Source organism: Musa acuminata, chromosome BXJ2-9 (assembly GCF_036884655.1).
Source record: "Musa acuminata AAA Group cultivar baxijiao chromosome BXJ2-9, Cavendish_Baxijiao_AAA, whole genome shotgun sequence".
Classification (NCBI taxonomy): domain Eukaryota; kingdom Viridiplantae; phylum Streptophyta; class Magnoliopsida; order Zingiberales; family Musaceae; genus Musa; species Musa acuminata.
Genome location: NC_088346.1, coordinates 44,016,596 through 44,038,738, shown reverse-complemented (window position 1 = coordinate 44,038,738; position 22,143 = coordinate 44,016,596). Strand labels below are relative to the sequence as shown.

The following is a 22,143-nucleotide window of genomic DNA, read 5'->3' as shown; positions in this document are numbered from 1 at the left end:
CTGCAACTGCAGGCATACACCGCCATAGAACAGCTCTTGTTATAGGATATATGAGCGCACAAGTCCAACACAGTATCACTGTCCTTGTAGCTGTACATAATATTCCACCGCCACCTTCCTTCTTTGTTCTTCTTTGTTGCCTTGTGCATGGCTACACTCTTCGCTGCTCTAAATTCTGCACCTCCCATTGCCTCCTGTAGCTGTCTCCAACCCATTGGCTCCATCCATGGGCTTCCAAGTTGTGGAGCAGACTGGCTCCTACTGTTGTTCCATGTCTACACCTCCGTCCCCTGCGCCCCGGTCGCTTTCGGTTAGTTCGAGATGTAGCGGTCGTGCCGGTCGCTGTCTTTCCCACTCGCTCAACGGTTCATACCGCGCATGACCTGCGTTGGCCAAGTTGATCGCTGTTGGAGCGACATGCGCATCCTTTTCTGTGCCGACGACGATGCCCAGCACAGCCAGGAAACGGAGAGGAAGCTGGCGAGCAGATCCCGCGGTTCTGGTTGATCCGTGGAGTCAGCAAGTTTGAAGATTTCGGGCGCCCAGGTCTCCGCCTCCGCCACATGCTTGCCGCCCCTCCTTTTCTCGAGCACCTTTTGGTCGTACGATGCCTCCCTTTTCGAGCCGATTGGAGGTCATCGGTTACACAATCGGGGAGGACTCTTCTTATAGTAACTTGGGCCGGTCTGTCGTAGAAGAGGAGAGGAGACCATGAGAACCAGGAAAGGCCGGCGCTCTGAGGTGCTGCTCTTTGCCTGTCCAGTGTTTGTTGAATTGCTTTTTGTTGATCGGTGACAAGGTCTTAACTGCTCTGCTTGTGCTGTTGCTGCTCTGTCTATGATCAGTCCTTCTGGCCCTCTATAGTAATGAGGAAGTGGCTCAACATCAAGCCAAAGGTGCATGAATTCAGCGAGGATGAGGTCGACACCGAGAGCGACGATGATGGTTAGTTTAGATGAATGTTAATGAGGATGCAATTCTAGCTTGTTCAAGCTGATCACACTGCCATTCAAACTACTTGCGTGCTACTCTTCTACAGTCCAAGATGCAAGGATCTCAAGCATGGCTTCATTTCTTGAAGCAGTAGGAAGCAAAGATGAATACAAACCTCATGCATCAGGTACCGACAAACCGATAGATGGAATCACGGACTGTGTTTCTTGTTTTCCATGCCAGAATTTTGATCTCTTGATGTTTACATTAGCTGTGCTTCAGCAATATATTTCTCATGTCCTGCAACAAGTCAAGCATTGGTTGAAAAAAATGATACAGCTTGATTTAGAAGGATTAGCTACTATTCACAACCACTATCAGGTTTAGATGTATTGTTTGGTACATATTTCATTGGACTTCCAACAATTTCATGTTTGAGATCTTGTAGTAAACAGGACTTGGAATTTGACCCCAGATTTTACTCGGTGCTCCTACAAGTTTGGAAGAAATTTTCATGTAATCCAACCATGCAAGAATAAAACAAAATCATGTTGGATGAAGCACCGATAAGCATCATGTAGAACATGGATATGAGCTTTAGAAACTATATACATACATAGCATTTTCTGTGAAACAATTATAAAGACATTACTTACCAATTTCTTGAATCGCTTGATTAGATCTGCTTGAGTTTGTTCTCATGCATTGACTTCTTGTTCTTGTGTCAAACACTCCAGAAACAGAGACAATAATTCCCTTGTCATGGATATGAGCTTTAGAAACTATATGCATACATAGCATTTTTCTGTGAAACAATTATAAATACATTACTTACCAATTTCTTGAATCGCTTGATTAGATATGCTTGAGTTTGTTCTCATGCATTGACTTCTTGTTCTTGTGTCAAACACTCCAGAAACGGAGACAATAATTCCCTTGTCATGGATATGAGCTTTAGAAACTATATGCATACATAGCATTTTTCTGTGAAACAATTATAAATACATTACTTACCAATTTCTTGAATCACTTGATTAGATCTGCTTGGTTTGTTCTCATGCATTGACTTCTTGTTCTTGTGTCAAACACTCCAGAAACGGAGACAATAATTCCCTTGTCATAGATATGAGCTTTAGAAACTATATTCATGCATTGCATTTTTCTGTGAAATAATTATAAATACATTATTTACCAATATCTTGAATCACTTGGTTAGATCTGCTTAAGTTTGTTCTCGTGAATTGACTTCTTGTTCTTGTGTCAAACACTCCAGAAACAGAAACAAGAATTCCATTGTCAAGAATTCGGAGAAGAAAATCTGAAACTCTGCGTTTTAACTACATAACCAACAAAGATGTGAGGTTTGGATCTGATACCCCGTCGAGTTCTTGAAATTTTGGTCCACCATTAGTCTCAAGAAAACTGGATCACAACACTCGGAGTATTGATCGGTGTTTGTTCTCCTTTTTCGATCGATAGGGTGATGGTCGGCACATGGAACGTCGCGGGAAGGTTCCCAGTGGAGGATCTTGAGCTTGATGAATGGCTTGACACCAAAGAACCTGCTGATATGTATGTTCTTGGGTAAGTAGATGCTCATCATCAAAACTGTATCTGTCACTCAACAATCTTCTAGTTGCTCAAGTGATCTCCTCTTGCAGCTTCCAAGAGGTAGTCCCCTTGAATGCCGGCAATGTGCTCGGAGCTGAGGACAACAGGCCAATCCAGAAGTGGGAGGAGATCATAAGGAGAACACTCAACAAGTCTTTGCAGCCCAAGGCACTCTGCAAAAGCTACAGTGCTCCTCCCTCGGCTGCATCCATGTCCTCGACTCCTGCTGATGCTGACACAGACAACAAGGAGGCAGCATCTCTACCGACTACTGGCACCGACGACTACGGTAAGCTCAACCGGAAGAAGACCAACACCAGTGATGGTGGCATCAAGCTAGACTGGCCTGAGTATTCACTAGATACGCCACATCAAGTGCTGACATCCGGCAAGAGACTGAGAAGGGTGTTCAGCAGTTCTGCCAGAATCGGATTGGATTGGCTGGAAGAGGCTCAGGTGTTGGAGCCTCGCAATCTGGCCAACAATGCAGGGCTGAAGAGAGTGTGTCACAGCTCGGGGAACCTCGGAATGCTGTGGTCAGAGCAGCAAGTGGCAGCCGATGTTCTCGATTCCGTGAACGACATCTCCGACGGGTCCTCCGAAGAGGAAGCGAAGAGCGACGAAGCTGACGCGGACGAACAGAGATCAAGGCCGCGCTCCAGATACTCTCGCGTCGTCAGCAAGCAGATGGTGGGCATCTACGTCTCGGTTTGGGTGTGCCGGAGGCTGCGCAGGCACGTGAACAACCTGAAGGTCTCACCGGTGGGCGTTGGACTCATGGGCTACATGGGCAACAAGGTGTCGTGTCTTCTCCTCTCAGGAATCGTAGCGCAAACATCCGGTGCTCAGCTGTTTCCATGGAAATGGTGCAGGGATCGGTTTCTGTGAGCATGACTCTCTTCCAAACGCGTCTGTGCTTCGTCTGCTCTCACCTCACGTCCGGCCACAAGGAGGGGGATCAGCACAAGCGGAACTCCGACGTTTACGACATCCTTCAGCGCACGCGGTTCGCTTCCGCCATGAATGCCGATCATCCACAGACGATTCCGTCTCATGAGTAAGTATTATATCCATGGAGCTGTTCTTGGTCCGCTTATAGCATTCCCCGGTTTGATCTCATGAATGAAACAGTCGAATCTTCTGGTTCGGGGACTTGAACTATCGCCTGACAATGCCGGACGCTGAGATCAGAGGTCTGGTTGCTTCACGACGGTGGGATGAGCTCATGAAGTTTGATCAGGTACCGATGCATGTTGCTTGCGATGCTGATGATGAAATGATCTCATTTCGATCATTGTGGCAGCTGAGCGACGAGCTGAGAAGTGGCCACACATTCGATGGATGGAAGGAAGGGTTGATTACTTTTCCACCCACCTACAAGTACGAGAGTAATTCCAACAGATATGTTGGAGAGGATGCAAGAGAGGGGGAGAAAAGGAGGTCCCCTGCGTGGTATCTCTCTCTCTCTCTCTCTCTCTCTCTCTCTCTCTCTCTCTCTCGGACACTCCAGTATCTTCCTGTGCTTCAAAGGAAGCCAACCGTGTCTTGCATGATCTTTCAGGTGCGATCGCATTGTGTGGTTGGGGAAGGGAATCAAACAGCTATCGTACTGGAGATCTGAGCAGAGCCTCTCCGATCACCGCCCTGTTAGTTCTGTGTTCCTGGTTGAAGTCGAAGTCCTTAACCAGAGGAAATTGGAGAGGGTGTTAAACTTCACGACTGCTGGGTTGATACCTGAGAAGAACTTGTAGATAGGAGTTTTGATTTTGATGATGAAGATTTCTGACTTCTTCTCTTGTGTTCAATTGGGATCAAATGCATATTTTGGGGTCTCTAATGAAAACTAATAGTCAAAATTTTCATATATATATATATATATATATATAGTAGCATTACGGTCCTTGTATTTTAAATATTTATGTTGGGATCATTATACTTATGCAAGTGAAACATTTAATCTCGTTTCTCTTCGTGCTATCAACTCTTTTGCTACAACATATCGTATATGTTTTCATAAGTAGAAAATGATGCTATAAAAGGAATAAAAAGATAATTTTATAGTTATTATTCTCATAGTCTAAAAATATTAATTTAAAGATATTTTATGTGAAAGATTCATTATCCTTTTTTCGATTTCGTTATCCTTCTGAATGGCCTACTAAGAGGAGAAAGTTCTGATTAAATCTCGAAAGCTTATTCATCAAAATAAGCTCGTTGAGAGTGGTCGTTATCTTGCCAATGTTGCTTGGAAGGCAATCATAGATTTTATTGTTGGTGATAACAATGATGAAGGCTTTGGAGTTGCCAAAGTTGTCTGAGAATTGAAATGGTTGTCATTCAAGTATACGATGTCAAGCTCCTTGTGGAAGAGCACTCCTCCAAAGTCATTGAATTGAAGGTCGAGGTACTTAAGCAATGGTAAGCGAAGGGCAACGTTCGAGAACGAGCTAATTAAGCGATTGTTGCTAGGGTCAAGCTCGTTTCTCTTGATGCTGTCAACTCTTTTGCTAGAAGATATCGCATATGTTTTCATGTGCAGAAAATGATGCTATAAAAGGAATAAAAAGATAATTTTATAGCTATTATTCTCACTGTCCAAAAATATTAATTTAAAGATATTTTATGTGAAAGCTTCGCTATCTTTTTTCGACTTCGTTATCCTCTTGAATGGCCTATTAGGAGGAGAAAGTTTTGATTAAATCTTGAAAGCTTGTTCATCATTCTTGTTGAGGGTGGTCGCTATCTTGCCAATGTTGCTTTGAAGGCAACCATGGATTTTATTGTTGACAATGACGACAATGAAAGGTTTGGAGTTGTCAAAGTTGTTAGATATCAAAGAGCTGAAATAGTTATCGTTCAAGAATATGATGTCGAGCTCCTTCTTGAAGAGCACTCCTCCAAAGTCATTGAATTGAAGGCCAAGGTACTTAAGCAATGGTAGGCGAAGGGCAACATCCGGAAACGAGCCAATGAAGCAATTGTTGCTAGAGTCGAGCTGATGTTTTGGACGATGATGCTACAAAAGTGACTGGAGTTGATACGGACATGAGTAATGTCATTCAAGAGGTTGAGCTCTGCGGAGAGGTATCGACACTATCAAGGTTGACATCTACGACGACATTGAGCAAGGGTTTGTTAAGCATCACAATGCAGAAGATGTCATGATAGCCGTATATGTCAAGACCAACCCACCCAATTGCCAATGAAGTTATCACGATTAGAGTATATAACCTTCTTTTGTACTCTCGAATTAACGTAGGCACGATGGGCAAGGATTGACCATGGCTACGTCAATCTCAATGTCGAACTTGGAAGTCGTTGGAAAAATCTTCCTTCTCTAAGAGAGCCCAAAGCTAACAATGCACGATAGAAGTAACTCCTACATATTGGAAAGGGTAGAGGAAAGAAAAATAAAGTAGGATAACAAAACCGAAGGAGAAAACGAAGTCAAAGAAAAATAACAAATTTTTTATAAAAAATATCTTATGTAAAATTAATATTTTTGGATGATAAAAATAATAATTATAAAAATATTTTTTTAAAAATTATTTTTTATATATGATAACACATTCGATATTTTCTGTTAGTATAATCGATGATACGAAGGATCAAATTATTAAATATAATTAAATATAAAGAGTAATATGAAATCAGCCCGGAGGAAGCAGCAGGTTGTGTCCAGGAAATGTTACCTAAGATGAGATAAGAACAACAAAATCGAATGTTATCATGCCATGTGTCTTAGCACTCAGCCTACTTCCACGTGTTACCTTTTCACTCGAAAACATGGCAGTAGAAGACTCGACATGAGCTGCATGCATTCCACGTAGTTCACCCCATCAACGTTGCCCGTCCCCGACCTGTATGCATATAAAGCACAATGGCACCTGCTCTCATCCTGCTCCGGGTTATTATCAATCAATAGATCACACAGGTAGCAGATATACATCGAAATGCAGGCTGTCAAGAAGGTGAAGGACATGGCAAGCACCGCCAAGGAGAAGCTAAAGGAGCACGAAGTCAAGGCCGAGGAGAAGGTTGAGAAGGCCACTGCTAGGACCAAGGAGGAGAAGGTGGCACCCGAGGAGTGGGCCAAGGCCAAGAAGGCCGAGGCCAAGATGAAAATGCACCAGGAGAAGGCCCGGCATAGCGACGACGCCGCTGCACATCGCGGCTCCCACTTGCTCCATGGCGGCCATCAGCACCTGCCAATCGGCGCCGCCACTCCGACTCATCCGGGAGTAGCCGTGCCGACCTTCCCGGTTTCCAGCGTCCGACCTGCAGCCACCAAGTACTAGAACTAGAATGTTTCTGTTTCCGTCACGTCCTTCGTGTACAATTAGTATGTGTTCATGTACGGCAATAAAGAACATACTACAAGAATCTGGTGGTGGTGTGGGTTCATCTTTCATCATGCCCACTGCAATTTCCCCTGGTACTCCAGGCTCTGGTGGATGTTCCCGTCCACCGCGATGACCTGCTTTCTCATGGCCATGGCGGTGGGCTGGGTGTTGTGCTTCACCTGGAACTTGGGAAGTACTACGAGGTTCTCGGGTGAGACCTCAGGTGCAACTTCGTCCAGGAACTCGTTCGCCACGTCCCCATCCTCGTCGATCCGGAGTCTTCTTGTGTACCACCTGAACCCCTGACATGAGAAGTCAACGATGGAAACAAAAAATTAGATCTAGAGAGCTTTTTGCCGATTTGGTAGATCGTACATTCAAATCCAATAAGCAAGCATTTGAGACGGCATTTCAAGAAAGATTAGTGGCTTTACACGGGACAAGGACAAGAATTCTAAGATCACAGTCAATGTACAAGGACTTGGAAGAATTCAGAAAAAACTGAAGGAGACATAGTTCGAGGAATGATAGCTCCACCCTCTTCCGCCTATCAATGTCACTGATTCAGTAGGAATGATAAGACTGTAGCAGAAGCATTGGACTCTCAGATATGAGACCAACGGATGAAGAGCAACAACGAGGATTGCAGATCTTCCACATATATCATGAGGCATTTAGCAGACCAGAAGAAAGGGAGGCCATTGTTCTCGAACAAGGTATTTGCCATCCAAATACCTTGCCATGGAATATACATCTAAAATGGTAGACCTTGCCATTAGAGATTTGCCATCCAAATTTGGGAGAAAACTTTACCGACAGAAGCTGCTTCTTTGTGTGATCTACAGTTAGCCACAAGTGACAGGGGAATGAAATTGGACCGACACTTGACATTTGGATGACAAGAGACTTATACGATGAAAACTAATCTTCACCATATATGGTTTCCATGATAGGTAACAAGTAATACAGTCAGCAAGATAAAAATTCTGTAAGAATGGCATGTCTATTCACGTAGAAAGCAATAATATCTAAGTTACCTATGAAAGCAACAATATTGAAGTTACCTATGAAGTACTTTCTTGGAGATGTAGAGTCAAGGTTCTTGCTAATAATTCTGAAAGAATACTTTTTGACTGAGTAGTCCTCATAAGAACTCCCGTATAAGCAACAAAAACAGGATTTCATATGTAACAGGTTATAGATCTAATAAATTATTTTAAGAAATGGACTGTTTAGGGTTTGTATATATCATACTATAGGTCATAGATTGTGATATCAAACAATAGGTTAAATACCTGAAAGGTTGATCTTTCAACTTTTTGAGAAATCATTGTTAGGCTTGAGGAAAAAGAAATGGTTATGACATATTAGTACAGAATTATACATTAGGAAGTTTAAACAAAATATTTTATTACTTCGAAGAAAGACAGAACAATTATGTCATGGAGGGCAATTTATTTTCAAGTCTTTGAACTCATCATGATAGTAGAATGTGGTTGACTTTAAATTTCTGAGTATTTCTATTTAGTTCCATAAATACATAATAATCATACTCTAAGATTGACAAAGTTCATCAGTGCATTGTCATAAAAGTTTATATTTTCTCCATATCCTATTATTTCACTTCTTTTTTGTTGTTCTGCTTTGAAAATCTAAGATCGACTTGAGTCATAGGCAAGCTCTAAATATCGAGTATGTTAAAAACATTTACTGTTTCTTGCTTTGGGGACATAAACATCGGACGATACTAAATTCTTTAATAAAATGAATAGCATACACAAGTGCCTTAAAATGATTAATTTAATTTATGCATTCTTTGGCAGCAGCTAAAGGGGTCAAGTTGTTCGATTCACCAAATAAATTTCTTGACAGATATAAGCACCACAAAATATCCTTAAACTTTGATAACCATGGAAACCTACAATCTTTTGTGTGGTTGCAAGTGCCATGTCCAAGATATATACTATCTGGTTACGTACAATAATTTTCTAAAAGCATAAAGATAGATGTTGAAAGATTGAATGATCATATATTAATGATACAATGTGAATCTGTTGGAAACCATGAATTATGACAAGCTAATGAGTTTGGCCGATAAAAGTTTGAGTTTTGAGTCTAGATGACTCGCTTTTTGTAACATTTCTTAACCTTGGGCTTCAAAAACTAATAATTTCTTATAAAATGAACATCATACAGAAGTGCCTACAATAATTTTCTAAAAGCATAAAGATAGATGTTGAAAGATTGAATGATCAAATATTAATGATACAATGTGAATCTGTTGGAAACCATGAATTCTGATAAGCTAATGAGTTTGGCCAATAAAAGTTTGAGTTTTGAGTCTAGATGACTCGCTTTTTGTAATATTTCTTAACCTTGGGCTTCAAAAACTAATAATTTCTTATAAAATGAACAGCATACACGAGTGCCTACAATAATTTTCTAAAAGCATAAAGATAGATGTTGAAAGATTGAATGATCATATATTCATGATACAATGTGAATCTGTTGGAAACCGTGAATTATGATAAGCTAATGAGTTTGGCCAATAAAAGTTTGAGTTTTGAGTCTAGATGACTCGCTTTTTGTAACACATCTTAACCTTGGGCTTCAAAAACTAATAATTTCTTATAAAATGAACAGAATACACAAGTGCCTACAATATTTTCCTAAAAGCATAAAGATAGATGTTGAAAGATTGAACGATCATATATTAATGATACAATGTCGATCTGTTGGAAACCATGAATTATGATAAGCTAATGAGTTTGGCCAATAAAAGTTTGAGTTTTGAGTTTAGATGACTCGCTTTTTGTAACATTTCTTAACCTTGGGCTTCAAAAACTAATAATTTCTTATAAGGGTGTCATTCGTTTCTTATAAAAATGTTCTATTGTTATTCTATTTTCCTTCTATGACAAGGGTGTCATTTCATTTTCCATCACTAATTTAATCAGATGCAACTCACTTGTTTGAGCATAATTCACTAGTGTCTAAAGAACATGTAGCATAATAAAGATGTTATCATGCTTTCCTAATCCATAATTGTTCCATATAATTCTTTTTAACCCGCATATAATAGAATCAGCTTTATCCTACAAGCTCAATTTTGTGATGGTAACATAGGTGAGATTGGCAACCAAGCAATCAAGCATCAATTAGAAGCTCTAGGGTTCTTGTAATGGAATGACTAAATCTCCTTTGATTTGTAATGTTAGACAACCCAAAGTGTTAAGGCACTTAATCTGTGTTCGAAGACCAAATCAAACCCAAAGCATCACGCAACCACAATTCAATCCGTTCAAGAAGGCAATCCAGGAGAAGGAAGAGGGGGAAATGAGGCGAATCCAGTACCTGGACGCCGCCTTCGCCGGGCTCGCAGGGGACGAGGACCGGGCTGAGAGCAGGCTTCTCGACGGCGACGGGAACCTGGACGCCGAACCCTCCTCTTGCAGCGGCTGCGGCGCTACAGCCCGCCGCTCCGCTCGTTCTTCTCCGCTCCTCGCCGCCCCCTCCATCGCCTCCTCCTCCTCCTCCTCCGCCACTGCCTTCCTTTCCTCTGCGGGCGTCGTCCTCCTCCCTCGCGAGGCCCAGCAAGCCGGCGATCCGTCGAAGGAGCCTCATCGGATCCACCCAATAGTTCACCCGGCTCGAGGAGAGGGAGATCGAGATCGAAGCTACCATTCTATATGGTTTAATGAACTGTATCGGATCCAAACCCGAACACCCGGATCCGATTCAAGTTGGGTCCTCGGCAGCTGTGTCCCTCGGTCGTTTCATGGACCTTTTTGAGTCAAGATCCGAACCCGAAGAACCGAATCGGATTCAACACCTAAATTTACGTGTCCATCCGCATCCGTCCTTGATAGGCTCTGTACACAAGGATCCGATCCGAAACAAGCATAACAGTAGCTCATGAAATTTGATTGAATCTTTACCAACATTGAGATATATAAATCAATACTAGTAATTTTTTTAATTATTCAATTATTTTATTCAATGGTATCCAATGATAATGATCAATGTATCATCCAATATATGTTGTCAAAATCATTATGATATGGATATTTAAAATCCTAGATGAAGATATGAACCTTGTGAAATATCTTATATCTTACATGTTCCTCTACAAAATGCAAAAATCCTGTTTGCATATGCTTAATTTTAAGCTCACACATTCTTAATTCTCATTAAACAACTAATGAAGAAAGGGGTTTAAAGATTTATAGATGCATAATAAACTTGAGTCTTTTAGAGGGATATACAAAATATGATGGTATTTTATGTGGACAAACTGAAAAATTTTTGAAGATTTTTTTTTATTTTTCAAAAATAATTGGAGGTGAACACCAATGAGGTGTGGTTTTTCTATATGCATTTAGTGGCAACAGTTTAACTAATATGAGGGGCTAATATTTTTAGCTACATGTTGTAATGATGGCAAATAAGAATTTGTATTCTATCTTTGGAGATTGATAGTATTTTGCTTGGGTTTTCATGAACTCATCATTACCAATCATAGCATAAATGAACCATTTTAATGTGGCAGCTACTAATGAATTAATACAAGTCTTCACATGATAGATAAATAGTGGGCTAATTATAGATTATCATTTGTATGTATATTTTATTAGCATCATGATTTTTGTACTTAAAAAATTTACATTAAGATTCCTATAGTTTTAAAAATAAAGCATATAACCTCATTTATTCTAACCTTATTACATGTATTAACAGAAAACACAACATGTGATATCACGTATTAGATTGATACAAAATGACAAGAAAAAAGATAATTTCAATATCCCTTCCGTTATTATATTGAAATTATCTTTTTATCGATAAGTGAAACAAAAAGAATATTAAAATTATTTTTTTGCTCCTCACTTTTATATCGATCCAACACGTGATATCACATATTATATTTTTTGTCAATACAGCTGATGATATTAGAATAAATGAGATTATTTATTTTATTTTCAAAACTATAAATATTTTAATATAAATTTTTTAAATATAAAACACGATACTAATAGGATATAAGTATAACAAATAATATGTAATTAGCCCGAGAGATAATATTGACATTCATGTAAAACATGAAAATAATGAGCTTATCAATAACCTGATGGTTGGCAAGGATAGTAATAATTTCTTTGCCACAATGGTTAATTAACAAGCAAAGAAACGAAAATGACAAGCACACATGATGTGCAAAACATGAATTCTTGTTCATTTCTGTATGTTCATTAATTTCCACTATGAACACAGTAGTTATGTTTAAGCTCATAATTTGCTCTGCAATCACACATCTAGGGTTTTTTATGACAGACACAATTCAAGAACTAAAGAAAACCTGAAGCATGCTTCACTTTTTCCTGGAATTCCCTGAAATTGTGGATCAGAACTTTAGCTGAAACAAGTTAGTATGTACATTCATATATTTTTCGTCGTCGCTGAGATCACTGTTAGGTGATCACATCTGACCTCAACCAAGACCTCTAGATGCACCAAGAACAAAGAAATTTTGAGAATGAGAATGAATGTAACTTGTTGAGTTATAAGCCATCAAATGGAGCAGTTGTGTATATCTCATGTCCATGTGATTGACTTTAAAGTTCAAAGTTTGTTTGAATTTTGCATAAGAAAGAATCTACTAAACCAGTCAGGATTTATAAGATCAAATATATTTGTCAAACTTAGAAACTAAATTGATGCCAATGCATATGATTTAACTCTGTTGAAATAGGTAGATCATGTAGCAACTTGATGGCATCATGACTAACATTCACCAGTGTCCAGATTGAGATCCATCAAAGCTACCTGAATGATAACTTTACAATAATGACATTCTAATTAAGTTTTGCAATATTTTTCTAAGATTCTTACTTCAGTATGTATGTATATATATAAAGCAATATGCACAAAAGTTGTAATATTAAATCATATATTGGACTTGCACACTGATGCAAAAAAAATTGAACTTATTGGCAAGAGATAGATGAATGAACACTTAACAAGAATAAGCATCAGAGTATGCAACCATTCCTCTTCATCTAAATAAATTATAAAAGGGTGTCAAAGATCAAATCATATTGAAGATTAAATGTTATCAAAGAATAGATGACATGCTTTTCTTTGTCTTCTTAGTTAGGGTGATGCAAATCCAGGAGGCACAATTCTTTCTAATTCTGATGGATGAGAGAACCCCACTGAGATGGAGAGAAGAAGAAAACCAAAGGAGAAAACAACTACAAAAGGATGAGAGTCCAGTTTGCTGCACTTGTAGCCAAGTCTGCTGATCCAACTAAGTTATGTTCTATTGCTGCATTTATAATCAATAAGAAAAACTTAGTGGCTACCCTTAAAACACTGATGCATGAGCCAAATAGATAAACCTTTTCTTTGGCACATGTTGATTGAAGAGGAATCTAAGCTTAAACCTTCAATGCTTGCTGCAGTCATATATGTATTAGGGACTCATCATTTTTTTTAGTTTCCTCTATACTTAATCCTTCATATTATATATTAGATCCATCAACATAGTCCATTATTAAGTTGGAAGGTCAACTTCCTTGATAAGATCATAAAGACAACTGATGTTAAGGTTGCCACCACTTGATAACCAAATCTTGGTGGAAAGAACAAGCTTGTTTGGGAGTAAGATTATGCTTATATTTCTTAATTAGTGTTAACTACTCATATAAAAGAGAGAAGTAGAGACACTACCTGCTATAGACAAGAAGAGTTTCCAGAGTACATGATTGTTTGATCTCCAAAATGGAGATCATGAAACTTCAAACAGGCCAACAAGAGCTACAACAACAGGACAGTGTCATGGATTTAGGAGCCACCATAAGCTTTTCTTGGTATCATCAAAGTAACAAAAAAGGAGCCTATGTTTCTTATGCATCAATAGGTTTAGATTTCAGATGCAAGAATAGAGAGCAACGAGGGATAAGAGAACACAGGTTACCTTGAGATAAAAGCTATATAAACCCTTAAACAAAGATATAAATGGAGTTCAAGTGATATCACTTCCAAAATCCATGTCTCTTCTCTCTCTCTCTCTCTCTCTCTCTCTCCATGCCTTGTTGTTCCTATGCACCCCTGTTCATCACTTGGAACCCTAAATACAAAAAAAGTGACCATCATCTAACTTCAAGAAGATGATGAGATCCATACTGTGTGGAGTACATGCCAGATAATAATATTTTCTCAGAAAAGAAAGGAAAAACAAGATCATAATCATGATTGGAAGCTTATTTTTCTTTGTTATCCCCATGCCTTCTTGTGTCTTTTACTTAACCTGGAAATTTCTAACAAGACTGCCATCAAGATCAAGAACTTTCAACAAACAGGTGTGTAGAAGAAAGAAGATGCAGATCAGTGAAAGAAAAAGAAGTAAAAATGCATGTCTTAAACCCATCACTTTAGCGAAAAGATCAGAATTTTCATGATAGAACAACAAACGACATGGTTCGAGGAAGATGATCACATGAGAGAAGACCATAATATCACAGCATAGGAGGAGGACAAAGAAGAAGATGAGATGAGAGAGTTTTCAGAGACAAATTAAGTTTACATGGAGATCGTCCTCATAGATCCGTGTCTAACCTTTGCTTGCTGCTACCGCGTTTTGGATCCGTGATCAGTACGGCGGCCGGGCAGCAGAAGCACCGCCGGCCCACCCGCTGTGCCCGTCCATCGGCAGCTGCGGCATGTTGAGCGGCAAGCTGAAGAACGGCAACCCGGACGACGGGTCCGTAAAGGAAGTCCCGACGCCGCCGCTTGTTCCACCTCCGTCGGCGTTGGGGCTCTGTGACACCGGCGGGTGCATCTGGAGCTGCTGATGTGCTGCGGCCGCGGCCGTTGCCTCCTCCTCCTCCTCGTCCAACGGCAGTCGCTCGTAGGCGACGTTGGTAAACGACGCCGCGATCACTATCACGGGCCCGGCAGCGATCAGCGCGCCGACGACGCTCCCCCCGACCACCTGCCCAGGCCCGCCGGCCAGGAAGACCGCGAGGCTGGTCGCCCCCGGCGGGGCGGGCGGCGGGAGGAAGGAGCCCGAGAGGGACAGGATCTCGAAGCGGCCCTGCAGGGTCGCGACGGGGGCGCCGGCAGGCTGGCGGAGGCTGACGTTGGCGACGGTCCCGCTGCCGCTGAGCACGCACACCCCGCGCTGCCGGCGGCGGGCGTACGTCGACAGGCACTCGAACACGTCGCAGCCGCCGGCGACCTCCAGCATGTGCGCGCGCAGCGCGTTAGCGCTCTCCCGGGTGATGATCACCGGTGGCTTCGGCTTGTTCTTGGACCCCGGGGGGCGCCCTCGGGGCCGGCGGCCGACGACGTCGCCGGGGCCAGCGGGGGCGGACAGCTCCAAGCCATGGCTGGCCTGCACCTCACCGGAGGCCCCGTCGCCCCCGGCCGCGGGGGATTCCTCCGAGTCGGGCCTGGTGTGGGGAAGGTGGAGGTGGAGAGGGTGGAGGAAGCGGGAGGCAGTGCCGAGATCGAGCCCCGCCATGCGGGGATGAGAAGAAAACTTGTATTGGCTTAGTTTTCTACAAATAAAAAAAGGAAATAAAATAGAAAATTAAATCAAAAGGCCTTTAAAAAAATATTTTTTGAGTGGAATACAAATTTTTATATGAATAAGGATGACAAGGAGGTGAGGAGGAGAGATCATGGAAGCCTATGAGAGGGGGAGAGGAAATATAGAATGGATGAGTGCAGAGAGAACAGGAAGACCTTGGAGCTTCTCCAACTCCACAGAGAGAGAGAGAGAGAGAGAGAGAGAGAGAGAGAGGGTGGAGAGGAGAATGCCTAGATTTTGATGAGGGTGAATAAAGTATTGGGAGGGAGAAAGGAAGGTGGTGGGCTATGAACAGATGTGTGACATAATGTGATGGAGATGATGGATGGCTATGCCTGTGGGGGTGGAATTATTTAAAGGGTGCTGACTATTATATTAAGAAGGGTAAGGGTTTGTAGGCTTTTGAGAGAGGAAGCCTTTGGTGAGGGGTTAAGGTTAGGGTTGATAGAAGGAAGAGTGAATGGGGGCCTCATTCTTTCTCACCCCATTTGTGCAAGGGTGACTTGTGGTGATTAGCTTGGCATGATGCATGGCTTGGTTTGCACCCAAGAGAACTTTCCTAGGGTTTCTCTGTGATGATGATGGGATTGGATGTGGTGAACTGACCATTTGGTTTAGCTCTATTTTGCATGCTTGAGGTGGTAAATAGATTGAGTGGACAGTAACATTCTTCACACTTGAGCTTCTCCATCAACTCATTACTTGAAGGTTTTTTCTCTCTCAAAATCAAAGCTAAGCTTGGACTAAACGGCTATAATCCCTCACTTCGTCGGCATATTTGCATAAATGATTAAGCAAGTAATAATAAGATTAGTACTTTCTCATGCAATTCAATATAACTTATTAACCTATCAATTAGATATTATATCCGTAATCGTACGTGATGAATTAAAAAAGAAATTTACGTTGAACGACCATTTAAATTTATGATAAGATATTTTGAAAATAAAAATGTTTATACAATTTAAAACAAGCACATAAACACATGGCATAGAACCTTGTTATGATGTAACTTGGTCACCAACTTAATATTTAAGCAATCCATGTGTAGTACTACTTCATTATATCTACAAACACATGGAAAAAAATGTCGGCATACTTGAATGATCATGAGAGTAAAGATATCTATGAAAAAAAAACATGGTTCATGTTTTATGCCCAACCAAAAAAATGAAACCATTGTCAAGAAAGAATGTTGATTGGGTCAATGATAGCAAGACAAAAGAATGGAAATATTTGTGTTAGACAAAAGAACATTCCTACTTGTGTGCTCAAATGCTAATAGAGATTAAAGAACTACATAGCATGGGATTAGGCTGGGAGATGCTTAAATGTTTGTTTGATCAAAAAGCCCTCCAAGCATGTCTTTTATATCAATTAGTAGACTTCTTTGATAAAGCATGTGAAGGGTAGGTTTTGTCACCTCAGTTTTGATCGAATTAGGTTCGTTTCTTCTTCCTCAAGTCAATGCTTTCATATGATTTGGATTAGTTTAAGTTGCGTAGTGAAGTGTGGATTGGACAACAAAGCATTGGTGGTCAAAAAACTTGATCTTATTAATTTCTTTTGGCTATTTTGAGGGGCAATTCATCCATGCCTTGTATGATATAATTGACACAAATTAAACTATTTAAATGTAATTAATTTCAAGGCATAAATTACATAATGAGTTGAGAAAATCCAAAACAATAATCTTTTATATATATATATATATATATATATATATATATATATATATATATATATATATATATATATAATGGCATATTAAAATTTCACCAAATAATTAAAGATTTTGAACCATAATTGATATGTTGTATTATCATTGACTACAATGTTAGAACCCAACAATATTGCAACCTTAGCAGTGACCATAAATTCATGAAATCCAATAAGATCCCTTTGCATCTCTCTGTTGTTTCACAAATAGCAAGTTAGATCAAATGATCATCCATTTGTTGTATGTGAGAGAGAGAGAGAGAGAGAGAGAAGGCAGTGGACTCCTCCAATGGATTGCCTAGTTTCAATTTAGTCTTGTTGAGATGATACTCCATTTGTTATGAGAGAGAGAGAGAGAGAAGGCTGTGGACTCCATCTCAAGGAGCACAAGAAAGAGTAGAGCAGCTATGTAAGGATAATGCAACGTCTCTCCAATTCCATCCATTGCCGAGGGAGGAGTGAAGCCATGAAAAGGCAGGGCTTCAAGCCGAGGCATTGGTTGAGGCGAATGGAGAGAGAGAGAGCGAGAGATGCACATCGGAGAGAGGGAGCGGTGGGGGAGGAGGGAGCACGGGCGCGCGGTCTCCGAGTCTAAAGGCCGCAAGGGAGCGGCATGTCCACTGTAATCATGTCGGCCATGTCTCGGAGACACCCCACCCCACCCCCCACCTCCTATTGCTTCGCTCCCTCCACCTCCTCCTCCTCCTCCTCCTCCTCCGCCTCCTCATCTCTCATCGGGAATGGCTCCCTCGTCCTGCTTGACTCAAAGTGGCGCCCCTCCCCGCCCGCAAATCCCGGGCTACGTGCACCCTGAAGCGACCAGCAGAAAGATTGAGCCATAAAGACTGATACACACCATTTAGTGGAGAGAGAGAGAGAGAGAGAGAGAGAGAGATCAACCAATAACATAACACTAGTGGCAGTACATATGTGACATTAGCCAACAACGTAATACTATTTACAATTGAATAAAATACAAGACTAAAATCTTGTCTTCATCATTTATTATTTTCAAAAATAAAAAAAACATAAGTTGGATTCAATAACAAATGGTTTATAATATACGCAAAAGCAGAAAGGTCGATTAATATTGGATCGATGCATCAAACTGAAACACAGTAATATAATCTTCAGAGGGGCCAAAAGGAACAAAGCACGCAGAATGACTGACACATACTTTGTTTGTTGCCTTCGTCTATCGCTACTATGCCCGGTGACCCCAACGCTTCCCGCTCCCTCTTCGCCATCCATCTCCTTCCACGTCAGAACCAACCCCACGTGTTGTCTCCCTCATCGCGTTCTGGTCCTCCGCGGTCTCATTCACGCCCACTACTGTCCCCCCAAATATACTTAGGAGATTTCTCATTATTTATAATTTATTTCTAAGATATTTCTTTATAAATAAACATAAATATCTTCGAATCACTTAATTTCAACCTTTTTCCCAACTCCTTTCATGTAATCTGTTTATTATTATTATTTTTTTTTATCCTCCTCTTAATTATCAGAGATAATCAGAAGGGGTTTACATTCCTAGCGATGATTGACCATGATAGAAAATATACTATCGACTATTCATCATTCGATATGTAACCATCAAATGGAGTCCAAGTCAACTTTTACCTTTAGACAAGAGTCCAAAGAATATTTCATAGAATATTTTTTCCATAATATTTCATAGAATATTTTACCCCCTTGAATCAAATACAAAAACACACTCTTAACAGAATGAGAAGGGAACTTATCTTTTTTGAACTACTCGCGTCCATACTCTCAAACTTGTTACTAACTTGAGCATTGGAGGGATTAGGTCGAGAAATCTCTCCTAATCTTGATCTTCATTAGATGATACTTCGGGAACTCGATATTTTTACCTTGGAGGTACCTTGGACAATCCTATATATACAGGTACAGACCATATTAAATTGATTAAAACGTTAATAATATATTCCCTCATCAAGTTGAGAGATCGTCAATCTCCTATAATTAACCTCCGCAAGAGGAGTAAGCATATATCTATCATGGATGTATATCGATACATTAGAATACTGTATGCCGGTTAAAATGCCAACACATGACAACAACACATGATAACATCTACCCTCTTGATCGAGCAATTGGACATCTCCCAAGTCGGTGTGCTCGGCAGATCAGTTCAGAAGATATCAACCCGTTCATCATGATAGATTGGTTCTTTGCTACATAGAGCTGTACATGTGAACTGACATTAATCTTTCTTGATCGATCGAGGGCTTTACATTAACATATATGCGTTCAGCGACACTGCTGTCGCAACACTATTTATTATCTTCTTTCTCCTTCAATGGTGACCAAGTCATCGAGCATGGAAACCATGATGTATTCAACTCTCTTGACACGGCCGTACCGAGTGGCCAAAGTTGGTGATTCGGTAAAAGATTAGACGACGACTTCCACCATTTTCCGATTATCTTTAGCTTTAAGAAAGCCATTAACAAGTGTTCTTTGTTGTCGACGATCCCTGTCGTGATCTTATGGTGGCGTGAGAGACTTGAACAGATTGATACGGATTATTGACCGAAGAAATTAAGCTGTTCTTAATTCAAGTTGGTGGAAGTTATAGTCATTGTTTGAACTTAGAGTTGAGACCTTTTCCAATCTCATGGTTTTAGCTTTGGTGCTCTTAAATTAAGTTGTGGAAAAGCTTCGATTAATTATTATGCTTCCTTACAGACACTACATGCTATCCAAAAAGTTCTGTGAAAGGGCAATTGATAGCAACGATAATATTGGAAACTTCAAATAACTTGATGTACTTTAGAACTTATTGCCTAAATCCAAGGAAGATTCTCCAATCCAATCATTCTATATATGATGAGAACTCTCTCAGTATATGTAGAGATCAAGTGCTACCAATTAGATATTTGCAACATACATGGATCTTTGTAGCAGAAAGAAAAAAAAAGGAATTCTTTTGTGGTTTTCTATAAGAAGAAAAGTTGATTAGAGTAAAAGAACAAGAAGACATAATCTATCTTCTCTATCAACATATTATAAACTCATCAAATGAGGCAAGACATTGTCTATGTTATTAAGTCAAATGCTAGAATATAAGAAACTATAATCTTGTGTAACCTTTCTGTTAGAGTTAAAAACTGGAAACTAGTATCTTTTATGGTGTCATGAAGTTAATTAATGTAGAGAATGAGAGGGAGCAAAAGGTAACTAATGAAATCCCTAAGCTTGTCACCTTCAAGCATTGATGCCTCCAACAAGTTCCTTTTCGAAGGTCAATTTTGATTAGATTATAAAATGAATAGATAAAGAAAACTATTATTAGTTTAATAATAAGTGGCAAAGCTTTTTCTTAAACTATGTGTTTGTCAGTGAGATTTGGTTGGTGTATCAATTTTATAGCTATCTACATGATGAAATGATAAAGTTTGTCACAACCTAAGTTGGAAGCCAACAGATTTGCTTTTGGGAGATGCCATGACTAGGACTCAACTAGTGTTAATTATGGAGTTAGTATGTTATTTTAGGACTAATTATAGATTATCTTTGTAGTTATACCTGTTAGCATCTCGATTTCTAAGTTTAAAAAATTTACATTGGAGTTCATATAATTAGTCCTCTTTAATATCTTGATTCCTAGATTTAAAAATTTTATATTAAATTTTTTTATAATTATGAAAGTTAAATATTTAATCTCATTTATCTTAGTGTTGTCGGTTTTATTGACAAAAGATATAGATCGAATCAAAATTATCTTTTGAGCTATCGTTTTCGTGTCATTCATTATATCGATAAGACTGACTATTAAAATTATCACTATCACAATAGTTACCCACAACATCATCATTATCCATCATGACTATTAAAATTACTTTTTTGTTCATCATTTTTATACCATCCATACACATATTGTCACGTGCTATATCTTCCATTAGTAAAATTGATAATGTTGGATAAATATGATTAAATATCTTATTTTCATAATTATAAGAATTTTGATATAAATTTATTAAATATAAGAATCAAAACATAAAAAAAACTAATTATCAGATTAATATGTAATTAACTCTTTATTTTACCTTACACATTACATATAATTAGTGTTGTTGTTTTACAATACTATCTAACTTAGAGAATGGAATCCTCACAGGCTTCATGGTTTCATAACCATCATGGAAAAAGAAGTGCCTCAATCAAGTGCAACACAGCCCAAAATTTTCTTGAACTAACTTGGGAATAAAACAAGGGCTCAAGTCTTGGTTGTCCAAAATTTGGAGATTCAACTTATACCATCTTGGGTGCTGATCTTTAGGTTTGATTGGATATATATATATATATATATATCAATTGTATTTTCTATGACATCCATTACTTGTTTCCCTTGAATGAATTAACATATGAATGCAATTAGTTTTTTTATGAAGCTAAGATGGATTATATGTATATAAAGGACTTCATGAACGTATCTTATTAGAAACCGAGGGCTTATAAATAGTAAAACAGGTGAATTATAAATTTTAAGGTTGTGTGTAATGCAGGCTAGTGTTATAAGGACATCAAAAACATAATAAATAAATTGTTAATAAAATGAAAGAAACATGATAAATTTATTTTTTTTCACTATGGGGTATTTCTTTATTTCCAAAATTTAATCAATTATCTTACATATATATATAATATAATATAATATATAGGTCCAATGTATTCCCCGGAGCAATCCATTTGAAATGATATTTTGGTGGTACGTATCGGTCCGAGTGTGGACGGATACATGGATTATCCTATTTCAAGTAGTTTATATTAAAATAATAAAAATTGTAAAAATGATGGGCCTTAATCTATTTCGTCGTAAAAAAATATATTAGGTTCTTCTTGCATTTGTGTATGAAGCAGACACTACCTCTTCACCGTAGTGATGATGTAGCGACGATGCCTCTTCGTCGCTTCACT

General features: G+C 39.4%; 3 protein-coding genes across 5 annotated transcripts; 1 reads left to right on the top strand and 2 right to left on the bottom strand.

Annotated features, from left to right (window-relative positions):
* Nucleotides 1-167: 167 nt before the first annotated feature.
* Nucleotides 168-4,408, top strand: LOC135621885 (type I inositol polyphosphate 5-phosphatase 2-like). The gene is made up of 10 exons (XM_065123506.1): nt 168-741; nt 846-945; nt 1,040-1,120; nt 2,207-2,294; nt 2,413-2,517; nt 2,595-3,342; nt 3,417-3,601; nt 3,676-3,784; nt 3,848-3,996; nt 4,106-4,408. Exons 1-10 carry the CDS (start codon nt 712-714, stop codon nt 4,293-4,295), a joined length of 1,785 nt encoding a protein of 594 aa, XP_064979578.1. The 5' UTR covers nt 168-711; the 3' UTR covers nt 4,296-4,408.
* Nucleotides 4,409-6,415: 2,007 nt separating this feature from the next.
* LOC135585931 (uncharacterized) lies at nt 6,416-10,536 on the bottom strand. 3 transcript variants are annotated; one of them, XM_065126634.1, is made up of 3 exons: nt 10,242-10,536; nt 6,920-7,189; nt 6,416-6,838 (listed from the first exon to the last, which is right to left on the bottom strand). In XM_065126634.1, the coding sequence occupies exons 1-2, from the start codon at nt 10,509-10,511 to the stop codon at nt 6,956-6,958; spliced, it is 504 nt and encodes a 167-aa protein (XP_064982706.1). In that variant the 5' UTR covers nt 10,512-10,536; the 3' UTR covers nt 6,416-6,838; nt 6,920-6,955. The 3 variants fall into 3 exon arrangements, with proteins under 3 accessions (XP_064982706.1, XP_064982707.1, XP_064982704.1); XM_065126635.1 differs by having other exon boundaries at nt 6,416-6,822; XM_065126632.1 differs by having other exon boundaries at nt 6,416-7,189.
* A 3,762-nt stretch (nt 10,537-14,298) lies between these two features.
* Nucleotides 14,299-15,760, bottom strand: LOC135623538 (AT-hook motif nuclear-localized protein 23-like). Its single transcript, XM_065126631.1, has 2 exons — nt 15,636-15,760; nt 14,299-15,448 (listed from the first exon to the last, which is right to left on the bottom strand). The coding sequence occupies exon 2, from the start codon at nt 15,409-15,411 to the stop codon at nt 14,539-14,541; it is 873 nt and encodes a 290-aa protein (XP_064982703.1). The 5' UTR covers nt 15,412-15,448; nt 15,636-15,760; the 3' UTR covers nt 14,299-14,538.
* Between the last annotated feature and the right edge of the window lie 6,383 nt (nt 15,761-22,143).

Coding starts and splice junctions, on each gene's coding strand:
- LOC135621885 (XM_065123506.1), top strand. CDS start 712: ATGAGAACCAGGAAAGGCCGGCGCTCTGAG. Junction 742..845: donor GGAAAGGCCGGCGCTCTGAG/GTGCTGCTCTTT, acceptor GTCTATGATCAG/TCCTTCTGGCCCTCTATAGT. Junction 3,602..3,675: donor CAGACGATTCCGTCTCATGA/GTAAGTATTATA, acceptor TGAATGAAACAG/TCGAATCTTCTGGTTCGGGG.
- LOC135585931 (XM_065126632.1), bottom strand. CDS start 10,511: ATGAGGCTCCTTCGACGGATCGCCGGCTTGCTGGGCCTCGCGAGGGAG. Junction 7,190..10,241: donor CCGGCGAAGGCGGCGTCCAG/GTACTGGATTCG, acceptor TTCTCATGTCAG/GGGTTCAGGTGGTACACAAG.
- LOC135623538 (XM_065126631.1), bottom strand. CDS start 15,411: ATGGCGGGGCTCGATCTCGGCACTGCCTCCCGCTTCCTCCACCCTCTC.